Source organism: Leptidea sinapis, chromosome 5 (genome assembly GCF_905404315.1).
Source record: "Leptidea sinapis chromosome 5, ilLepSina1.1, whole genome shotgun sequence".
Taxonomy (NCBI): Eukaryota; Metazoa; Arthropoda; class Insecta; order Lepidoptera; family Pieridae; genus Leptidea; species Leptidea sinapis.
Window position 1 is genome coordinate 5,076,219 of NC_066269.1, and position 12,136 is coordinate 5,088,354.

Consider the following 12,136-nt stretch of genomic DNA (forward strand, 5'->3'; position numbering starts at 1 on the left):
ACAAATTTACATGAGCTATCCATATAACTTAAATGCAAAGATTTCGAGAAATGGACAAAGATGACAATACACATAGTATTGTACAACAATATACGTAAAGAACGAGTTCTCTTGAGAACTCCTTCTCTACGCTCTATAATAATTGCTCTGAGATCAGTTTAACATCCTCTTTGTTTAGTGTTTACCTAATTACTTGTTGTGAATCGGAAACTGTATTTTGTATTAAGTCTTTTAGAATTAACTTTATGTTATCAAATAATTTACAATAGTAACTGAATAATCGAAAATAGTCGTTACTTTCTTATAAATATTTTACAAAGCAGTTTTTGTAAAAGTGTAATTCTATTTAATAAAAACTTAAATAACTTTAGTATTTTCACAATGACCGCTGAAGTTGTTGGCGATGATTGGGAATTGCCTTGTTCAGATGATGAAATATCAAAAAGCGGAATTACTGTGGGTAAAAGTTGGATGCCTGATCCTGCAGAGCTAGAAGAACTGTATAAAACTATAGAAATTACTGGAACTATTAATCTGGAGTGGAAGAGTCCAGGAAGGCGAGCACCATCTCCCGTTGCAGTGTCAAATGATAATCAACCAGAAGCTATGCAAACCTCACCTGCTAGGGAAGAAAAATCAGACTTTGACTTCATGGACGAAGTTAGCTCGCTAAGGCTGCGTGTTCGTCGAGAAGGAGAGGATACATTGCGTGGATCAGCCAAAAAGAAAACAACTTCATTTGATGGAATACTGTCAAATATGATACGACATAAACGAATTGAACAATTAGAAAAACAAGCAAATACACCTAATAGTCCTCTTAATAACAATGGTTGATTACAATCAACACCCCCAGTTAATCAGTATCTGAAAATTACTAGATAGAAAAGTCTAACACAAATTTAGAGGTTATCTATCAGGTTGTTTAAAATATCATTTTTAGTGCAGGTATACTGAAGAATAAATGGTATAATAGAAGGAAAATATACTTCATTTTTATTTAAATACAACAGAAATGACTCTGTTTTATGTAAAATTAATTTCTCTTTATTAGATGGGAAAAGTCATGGTATTAATAGAGGGCTATAACTTATCAGGAGAGTCCACATATAAAGAACAACTGGAAAAGTAAACAAGATTGAATTATATACCCATGTATATTTGTTTTTTTATTATAATGACCTGTTAATTATCTTTTTTTTCTACTATGTAATAACATCTCTATGAATAATAGTGTTTAGCCTCTTAAAGAAAAATGTAATAGAATATGTAATTTGATATTTGTGATATATTTAATACTTATATATGATGAGGAAAGAAGCTCTGTATTGTTTTTAAAAGGTGTGACATCATTACTGTTGACATCACAATTGCTATCTTGCTGAAGATTGGCTCACTCATTGGTTCTTCCAAAGAAAACTACACGAGTAGGTATTTTATTACTTTCGTTTATTCAACGGGCAGCGTTGCGACATCCCAGAGAGGTCCGTACCGTACGACAGCCCGAGCACGACTGACTCCAGTGTCTTTTTTTTTTTTTTGCGCCCAGACGAAGGGAAAGGGCTACCCTCCGGGATTACGAAGGGAGGGAGGTGGTGAATGCTCATGCATACCAACGCAGCCTAAGGCTGCGTTGGTTATGTGGGACTCACGTAAGAACCTAAGTGCCTACCCACTAAACACCACCTGAGGTTGGCTTTGGGCAGTGTGCCCTCTAAGCCTTCATCGTAGGCGACCATCTCTCGGGGAAGAGAGGCGCAAGCGGCACTCCCTAGGGAGGAACTAGAGGAAGACTCCAGTGTCGACCGTGCGGCTGTATTTATAGGACCCGGCGCACGTGCTACTCCACGTGTTTTAAAATGCGGTCGTATTTATGAGGCTCGGTGCACGTGCACGTGTTTTCAATTCGTGTTCTAGTATTTACGCCGATACGGCCATTCTGACAGGCGGTTCGCGCTCTGCACCAGCCTGGTTGGTATTTGTAAGTTGTAGTGGATTCTTATAGATTCTCTTTAGTTCTTATCGACAGTTATTGTAACTGTAGGTTGTCGAAGGTTCTCGTAAAGTTCTCGAAGATTCTCGTAGAGGATTCGGAGGTTCTCGCAGAGTCCTCGCAGATTCTCGTTGGTTCTTGTTGACCTGCAAGTATAGAAAGTTTTTCTGAGTAGTGCATCTGTTATCAACTTCAGTTGCTTTGTTGTAGTTACATAAACACAAATGCTATAATTATAACTGAGGGTTCTCAGTGGTTCTCGTAGAGTTCTTGGAAATTCTCATAGGATCTCGTAGAGTTCTCGTTGAACTGCAAAAATATAAAGTTTTAAGAGGCTTTTCGGAGGTTCTCGAAGATTTCTCGGAGGGTCTCTTAGAGTTCTCGGAGGGTCTCGTATAGTTCTCGTTGAACTGCAAAAATAAAAAACTTTTAAGAGGCGTTTCGGAGGTTCTCGAAGAGTTCTCGGAGGGTCTCGTAGATTAATAAAAGGTTTTCATCAGGATGTGTTGAATTATAGAATAAACATTGTGTATCCATCAAGAGTCCGTGGTTAGCACAAGTGTGTAACGTGAGTAGGTCAGAGGTAACACGCTCCAGACACTCGTATGCATCTGTGGTGTGTAGGTGTCTAATCATAATTCCACAAGGCTTCCCAACGGTATCTCCATGGTTCACTTATGGATACATCATGGGTCCGTGGTTATCCAAGTTTATGACATGATTAGCTCAGAGGTACCACTCTCCAGATATTCATACGGATCTGTGGCGTCTACGTGTCTACTCACGATTCCACAAGGCGTCCCAACGGTATCTCTGATGGATACATCAAGCATACGTGGTTATCACAAATGTATGACGTTGTTAGCCTGAGCTACCACCGCCAGAGGTTAGAGCCGCCACGTTTCAGGCACTTTTCTCGTAGGACTCCCTCGTGTATTTATAAAAGATATTCGTCTGGTTGTTTTGAATTATTAGATAGAGGTACTTCCCTTTACTCTGATTATCCTCACACTGAGTCTTAGTGTGGCTGCAGTGACAGCCTTTCTCATATGATTGATGGAATGGGCTGGGTGTGTTGTGCAATAGGATCTCGGTGAGTGGGTAATTCGTTTTCCGCCGATACGGTCAACACGTAAATAAGCATGTACAGGAGCCATCCTGCAGCACCACAAGCTGACACCAAACTGCATCGTCTCCATCAAGAAATGATTGGTATCCCTCCCATCTGATTTCCATACTATGGGTATGCTTGCAGTCCTTGTGACCCTGCTTCCAATGGCGTATTGTTATCTACCAACGGTCCCTTCTGCTGAATGTTTGTAGGTCGCAGTTGATCAGGTCGTATCCCACTTCTGATGACGAGGAAAGAACCTCTGTATTGGTTTTAAAAGGTGTGACGTCTTACTGTTGACATCACAATTGGTATCTTGCTGAAGATCACTCATTGGTTCTTCCAAAGAAAACTACACGGGTAGGTATTTTATTACTTTCGTTTATTCAACGGGCAGCATTACGACGTCCCAGAGAGGTCCGTACCGTACGACAGCCCGAGCACGACTGACTCCAGTGTCGACCGTGCGGATGTATTTATAGGACCCGGCGCACGTGCTACTCCACGTATTTTGAAATGCGGCCGTATTTATGAGGCTCGGTGCACGTGCACGTGTTTTCAATTCGTGTTCTAGTATTTGCGCCGATATATATTATATGATTCACAGAGAACTATAATGATACTAGCTGACACAACAGTCTTTGTTCTGTTGTTAAAAAAATCTTTTTATTAATTTGTCAAAATCTATTGTGAAAATCTAAACCAAAAAACAAACATATTTCTGAACGATATAATATAATATCATAATATGTTACCTATTAATTTGTGTGAATTATTATCTTATCTAGTTTAGTTTTAAGTTTATGCACTTATTAAAAGAACTCAATCCATTTCAAGATCTGACTGTATTGTTTGTGCCTTGTCTGGTAGTATATTAGTATATAAAAATTACAATGATACAAAATTTATAAATCTATATTTGAAATAATAATCTATAAGTTTTATTTTTATAAACAAAATATTTTTTTAATCCTTAGTAGTTCAATAATTATATTAACAATTATTTCGTTGTTCCTTGTTTTGTAACGAAACAATGTCACAGCAGAAGTGTCCAACCATTGTCAAATATTTATCTCAGAAATATTCATATATAAATAAAAATAATTAATTAACTATCCTATCTCTTAAGTAGTAGCAAACTGCATACAATATGTATTAAAATCAGTTCAGTAGTTTAGGAGTTCATTGCGAACAAATAATGTGACGAGAAATTTTTATTTAAATAGATAAACACTGACAATACCTGAGGAGATCTGAACTTAAAAATAAAACAATGATATGTCTTGCTTATCTCATTTTATTAGGTTTTTTTTTTCTTAAAACTATAATGATTCAAACACCTTTTGGCTTCAAGGCTTATGTTTGCCACTATAGATGAAAAATTAAAACATAACAGTTGTTCATAATTAATTTGTTGTATTGCTTATTTAATTATTGTATAAAAGATTAATATAACACTTATTTCATTTATCACTATTAATCTGAATTATTTACATGGGTGACCTTGTACTTATAGTAATATTATATGTTTTAATAACTTAACTAGAAAATAATGTTTTCACTAAGAAGTTTTTAATATGAGAGTGTGATTTGAACAAACAGATTTATTTTAATTTCTGAGGATGGAAAACAAAAAATTGATTCATATTATAATTCAAGCAGTAAGGTTAGCTGCTTTATTGTTCAACATGTTATCATGCTTTTCTAATACTTCATGGCAGAGCTCCATGTTATCAATGAAGTGCTCGAGCTTCCAGTGTTTCCGTAGTAATGCATGCTCCAAGTTAAACCACCCTTGTCGTATGCACTGAACACCAGTACAATATGCAGATGTTTTCAGCTGAACACCCAAATCATGAACTAAAGTCCACAAGAATTTTTCATATTCATTGATGGCTTGAATTTCTAAAAAAGTTAAAATATAATTAGCCATATAATTTAGCACATAGTCAAAAAGTTTGCTACTGTTAAATAACAAAATTACATGTCATATCAATATTATCATATTTATTGAGAACTAGCTGATGCCCGCGACACCGTCCGCGAAGATAAAGAGTTGAATTGAGGATTATCTCGTGTCCTATTCTATCTTCACATCCGTTCCCAACATATTATATGAATGTATTTCGAGGAAGATTACTATGGCAAACTAAAACCACTATTGGTTTAGTTATAGCTCATCAATGTGACTCTCAGTTTTTCACAAATCCCGCGGAACCATGGATTTTTCGGGGATAAAATGTAGCCTATGTCCTTTCCCAAGCTCTAGTCTATCGCTGTACCAAATTTCATCAAAATCGGTTCAGTAGCTCTCAACAAACTTACATTCACATTTATAATATTAGTAGGGATGAATGTAAATTTAAATATTTTCATTAAAACAAATTATCTTAAGCAAGTAGGTACATACAATTACATCATCGAAAAGTGACAACTGCGGGCCTACCATGAACTCTTATTGCGATTCAATTGATAACCTAAAATGAACTGCTTTGCTATTTCGGACCACAACGTGATTAGAGCTATCTAATTTAGGTTGATGTCAAATATACTGATTAAAGCGCAATAATGTCAATTTTATGTCAAAAATGATGTCAATTGAATCGCAAACTGATTTAGTTCGTTCATTCATTCGTACCATGAGGTAATATTTCAACCTAAACTGGATAGCTTATGTGTCAAAGTGAGAGATTCGAAAACAGTTGCTACTTCCTTAGAGGAAAGTGCATCGAGTTGTTAATAACTTTTAAAACATACAGAAAAGGAAAATTTTATTGATGAGAAGAGATTACTTGGACTTTTTTGTAAAACAAAATACTGAAAATGAAAATACTAAAGACGAGGCAGTAAGGGCCCGGGCTATAGCCTGTTCGCAAGAACGAATTAAAAAAAAATGTACTCTGTGCTCCTGTCAAATCAAACATCAATGGAGGTGCGTTCATATCTCGTTATTTTTGCGAAAACACCTAAGCAAACATTTAATTTGTAATTCACAGAACTATATTTATTTATATTACTATTATTTAATAAGTACAAAAAAGGGCTTAATGGTTTATAATTTGACGCTATAAAGCGCAAAATGTAAATATTTTAAGTATTTTCTACGCAAAAAACCGCTAAAATCATATCATTTAAGGTTTCGAAACGCAACGCATATGGTTCGAGTAAGAGAGACAAACTTATGCAACGACTGTAGAGCGTCGCATCGCTTATTAAAAGTTGATGGTAGGCCCTCTGAAATGACAAAAGAAAATATTGATAGAATTGATAAACTGTAAGTATGTCTTACCCAGTATAAAATTTGGTGGATCAAATTGTACACATTTAATACCATATATAACTGGCAATTTGGCATTTGCAGGTCGTATCAGGCCTTGGGAGGCTAGCTCATAGGTACTCTGTGAATCCATATGCAAGCCTGACACTCTGTAAATAATTATTCTGTCATGAAACAAACAATTTGAATTCAAAATAAGCAACATGACCGTAACTTAATGTGTGCTGTAATTCTGTTATAAATCATGTCACATTGTAAATATTGCATCTAATTCATAACATTAAGGATTGGTCTCCGCTGCGCTCAAACTAGATACCATACTACCTAGGAACAATAGCTTTTTTTAATTACGGCAACTTTAAATTGTAGTGTGTACTAGCTATTTGTAAAGATACTTGTGTGTGTAGCATCTTAACACTTAATGGCATCTTTCAACTTTTGTAACTTATATGTATACACTTCGTGGTTATTTTACATTGAAATTAATAAAATACAAAATACTTACTGATTATATAAACGAAAAAAGGTAGACACTTACCTTATTTTTTGTAAATTTATTTTTACAAAGTTTTACTACGCCACCCGGCATTTTAGCTTCAATTATCAGCCTTGTTTAACAGAAGGTGGCACGTCTACGTCACACATTATTCTGAGTGGCTCTAGTACGCCCACTTGGGCGTAGTATTAGTGACCGCACTTTGCGACTACGCCCGCGGTATCTTGTTGGAGCGCAGCGGAGACCAATCCTTAATCTAAGTCTTATTCATTACATTAAGCAGTATGGATATTTAAGGCTTGATTTGTGTGCTTAATCTTATGATGGAATACCAATTCATCTCTTTCAAATATAAAGAATTCCTATATAAAATAATAGTTTAATTCGGCAATGGTGAGTTACCAGGGCCCATAAACTACTCACCTTAACACAGTATTGAGATATTGGAATTACTTGCACTCCATAATTCAAGATGGGCATTGCAGATGAGTATCTTGTTGTCTGATCGATCAATATCTATTTTCCCCTCCCGGGTATTTAACATTATTTGTTTTATGACGGTGTCATCGGCAAATGTAGTAGTATTACTAGTAGTACTTTTTACCAGCGGCTAGTGTGTGTGGTCCTTTGCACAGGATGCCAGCTAGATTATGGGTACCACAACGGCGCCTATTTCTGTCGTGAAACAGTAATGAGTAATTTTGGGTTTCGGTCCAAAGAGTACGGCGCCCTAGTGCTAGTGAGATTACTGGACAAATGAGACTTAACATCTTATGCCTCAAGGTGACGAGCGGAATTTTTCGGTTTTTCAAGAATTCTGAGCGGCAATTCATTGTAATGGGCATATCAATTACCATAAGCTGACGTCCTGCTCGTCTTGTCAATTATTTTCATAAAAAAAAATACCATCAGTTTTGGATAGGTCAGCTGTATACATTGTATACAACACAGAACCCAACAAGGAACCTTGGAGAACACCAGCAGAAATTCAAGGTACCTACTTAGAGGTGGTACGAGAGGCAGATCACCCCTAAGGCAAACAAGGCATGCGCGCCAAATCCAAAGACGCGCGACTGATATTTTAACAGTTAACAATAACAGTAACGACCATACAATTTATTGCGTAAGTAGGTAGCCTGTTTACATGGCTAAAGTGTTACAAAAAGGATAGTTATGGTTTGTTAAGTGGCTTTGGTCCAGTTCAGTGCAGCCCTGTTTCACTGCGACCAATGTGATCTATTGTGATAGCCACTGTTAACTATAGCTCACTGGTAACATTGATTCTTTTCATGAATCTTATTATGTCTTTTGCAGTGAGCTGACGTATCTCAAGAATTGGACTTCCCAAAAAGATGGTACGTTTACGCATTAAGGGACCACATTCAGAGATATGTGTAACGGGGTTTCAACTGCACTATTACAGAATCTACACGCTCTGCTATCTCTGTCACCTAAGATTGAGAGGTGTTTGTTTAATCTGCAGTGCTCCGTTGGTGTCCTGGTTAGAATGCGTAAGTTTTCTACTAAGCCCTAGTGCCTCATGCGCAGCCTTCTTGTTGAAGGCTTGGATTAGGGTTTTGGAATGGGTTAAACCCGGAGTATTGCTCCAGAGTTTAATGCACTTTTGTCAAAATGATGTATCAAGGGTTGATTTAAGAAGACTCCTTGGGACACCACAGAAGGGTTCAGGGCTAAATTGAGTGTTCTTAGCACCAATTCTTGCAAGTTCGTCGGCGTGTTCATTGCCTTCGATCCCTGCATGTCCTGGAACCCATCAAAGTGTAACTGTTTATTCCTCCCAGAGTATTCAGTATAGTCCGGCAGTTGTCTACAAGCTTTGAGACTGTTCTGTTGGATCTATAGCGGACAGAGCCGCCTGACTATCTGTGTGGATATAAATACACCTACGAACGGAAATTATACAGAATCTACTCACACAAGTCACAGTGCATCTGTTACAGACCCTATTCGATACAAAATTCCTATACCACAGTATTTTCGTGCATCAGCAAAAGTTGAGAGGCAGTAACAAACAGACCGGTTTTGTGATCCAGTCAAGTTGGATAATATATAATCAATAATGAAACACATCAGAATATTTAGCATGTTTTTTGACAAAACAATGTTTGAGCGAAAGTTATTAAATAGAGAAAAGCGTCAAAAGGAATTTGTTCGGTGTCCATATTATTGGGTGGTGGAATCAGTTTAGGATAGCAAGATGTCAGCGTTGATAACCCACCACAAACTTATGTGACCATAAAACATGGCTTGCTTTGACCATACAATGTAGATTGTCGGTCATGTCAATAATAAGTTTGTTTGCTCAATTTGTAAACTAGTTTTGGCTTATTGGAGCGAAGTTTTGAAAAATGCGATAATAGCCGCATGTTAGCAACCTATAGGTACTTGCAATCACTTTTTTCTACACTTAAAATTCCTTTCGAACTCTTCATTCTTGTAATGCAGTGACTACAGTATCACAACCATTGGTCTCTGTTCCTTCAATTAAACCTTCAACAAGAACCAAGACATGAATAGAAATCTAGGTCAGGTGAATATGGAGGATGCTCAAGTATTTCGAGTTGCAGCCATAGCAATGGCTTACTTGTGAGCCTTCTTTGATGGAACAAACAACATTTTGCTAGTTTTGCCTTGCCGTTTCTCACAAATTTCGTTACGCAGATTTTTTATTTGTTCTGTATATAAAGTTTCAAGAACAATAGCTCCATGGTCGACATATTCAATCATGAACAACACTGTACTAGTCAGGAAACAGAATACATGATCTTATCAAACCGAACAATGGTTGGGCCAGGCAATTGTAGAGTTTTACTTGACATCTAAAAGAATTCTGAAGGAATCAATTTTGAGAAAATAAACAACTTGTATAGGTTTTATAGGCTATATACGTCACCTTCACAGCTCTTAGGCAGAAACTTTTTTTTTATGATTTTCTCAACTCATAGTACAAATAGGTACCCAGACAAATAAATATGTTGCCAGTAGGAATAAACTTGCCAGTAAAAATAAATAGAAAAACGCTTACTGAAACATAGTTTTCTGATGTGCTGCTTGCATATGAGCTACCACTCTGTCAATTTTATCCCTTGTAACATGTCGATACCCAGATCGTTCCATAGTGCGTCCATTCCAAAAGTATGTGTCTGTTGCTTTTCCTAACTGGCCGTGCACTTTATACGCTCTTGTTGGCTTTCCCATGTTTATCTGATATGTTAATTGAGTTCCTTCATTAATCCCCAACACTAAAATTAATCACAATATTAACTTTAATTGATTTTTACAATAATTATATCTCATTAATTTGCTCCTAAGAATTGAAGAGTTCGGTTACTTTGTCATGGATCCCATAATCAGAACCTCACCAATCTGCCTTTGAAGTACAACATTCTTTTCAATAAAAAAAAGAATAATCAAAATTGGTTCGCATGATATTACATTATTCATCCATTTGTCACACACATCCTTTATGCTTTAAAGAAATTATTTATTTATTTAATAAATTCCGCCAGCAAGGTATACACTAATATAAACACAGTATAATACAAAAACAATAACATTCATATGGTAAGTGATGCCTCAATTAGAGGCGAAAATGATATGCTATTCAATTAAATTAGGCCACTAAACAAAATAAGAATTTTAATAGATTATATATCTATGAATATAATCTAAATATAAAATAACACAAAAATAGATCCAGGTTAGACAGTTGAAAGAACCATTTTTATATATTTTTTAAAATTGTGTTACTTGTGATCAAATATGTCGACTTCATCGTGATGTCTGTTGTATTTCCTGGAAAATTCTATTCAAGGGAGAGAAATAGCCTAAATTTGTGATAAACATTACACATTATCACACCAGAAAACAATACACCATGAGAGACTAAACTAGACAAGTACTCACATAGAATGCCACTACTAAAAAGACCTAAGTGTGTGGCCCAACTACATCTGAAGTCCTCCCTTATGTATCTAGGTCCACAGACTAATGGATCATCTGCATAGTTAGGTACAAGTTTTACTGTCATTGGCCCATTGGTTGGACCTAAAATCTCCACCCTCTGTTCTCTAGCTCTGTCAGGCAAAGCATTCAAGTCTGAAAACAATGATTATACAGAAAATTACACAAATACTAAGGATTTTGCATATGCTTCACCTGAGTAAGTAGTATACTGCAGCATGAAATCTGCCGAAAAAATCTATAGTTGCACTCTTGATTTGCACTTGTTTTAAGGATATCTTGGGTTATATTTATGTAAAACATTAAAAAACCTTACAGAAATGGCAGATCAATCATTTGTTTCTTACTCTCATAGTCAAAACTAACATCAGGCTGTTTGTATAAAGACAGCGATGTTCCAGAGTCTGAGTTAACTAGTATTGAAACCAGCAATGACTCTTGTAACTATATGATTTTTCTGGACTAATTTTAGTGTTTGGTAGAACATACCTCGAATTAAATTGGTTATAACTCTATGTTGTACTTGGGGAACTGAGACACAGGGTGGTTTGTATACGCAAATGATACCATTAAGAGCTTTAAAAGCAACCGCTGCGTCATGTATTTTCACCATTTTGCAATCACCTCATAACTTACAATTTTACAAATATTAATTTAAGGTATTTCTCTATTTGTTATTGTTATTACCCCAAAGAGATTATTTTTTTGGTTCTGACTTCTGTTCGTCCATCTGGACAGGCAAAGGGGTCAAAAGCCCATACAGCCAAACTCCCAAAGAGAATTTAAACACTACGTTCAAGAGACAGGAGTGCCATAGAAAATAATGAGAAATGTCGCTTGTATTGTATTGTACTAAATCTTGATACCAATATAATCAACTAATGACATAATATCAGAGCTGCCAATACAATAAATATATAGGGTTGGAATCAATCCATAATTATTTTTATCGATAATTAACCTATTATATATATATATATATATATATAGTACAACATATATATATATATATATAAATAGGGATACGTTTTAGTTATCACAAAGAAACAAACAATTTACATAATTAATATTTTTTTAATAGTTTTGCTTTGCGTTGTGTAGTAGTTTTGGTTTAGACAGTCTTTGGTATTCGTTTTTCAGATAATAAATAGCATAGCAAGGCAGGCCGGCAAAGACTAATTAACGCCTCATTCACAATTACAGAGTACGTCAGCCTTTCGAACGTTCGGCAAAATTCTTAATTATGGATAACCGATTTAAACCTCAGGTAACTGA

At 35.9% G+C, this 12,136-nt stretch overlaps 1 protein-coding gene and 1 long non-coding RNA gene across 2 annotated transcripts; one reads left to right on the top strand and one right to left on the bottom strand.

The window, feature by feature from the left end:
• Positions 1 to 850: 850 nt before the first annotated feature.
• LOC126964616 (uncharacterized) lies at positions 851 to 3,934 on the top strand. The gene is made up of 2 exons (XR_007729409.1): positions 851 to 1,484; positions 3,522 to 3,934. It is a non-coding gene; the product is annotated as an uncharacterized LOC126964616 (long non-coding RNA).
• Positions 3,935 to 4,383: 449 nt separating this feature from the next.
• Positions 4,384 to 11,609, bottom strand: LOC126964556 (pseudouridylate synthase TRUB2, mitochondrial). The gene is made up of 5 exons (XM_050807751.1): positions 11,351 to 11,609; positions 10,805 to 10,996; positions 9,924 to 10,140; positions 6,394 to 6,530; positions 4,384 to 5,009 (listed from the first exon to the last, which is right to left on the bottom strand). Exons 1-5 carry the CDS (start codon positions 11,472 to 11,474, stop codon positions 4,759 to 4,761), a joined length of 921 nt encoding a protein of 306 aa, XP_050663708.1. The 5' UTR covers positions 11,475 to 11,609; the 3' UTR covers positions 4,384 to 4,758.
• Positions 11,610 to 12,136: the final 527 nt, after the last annotated feature.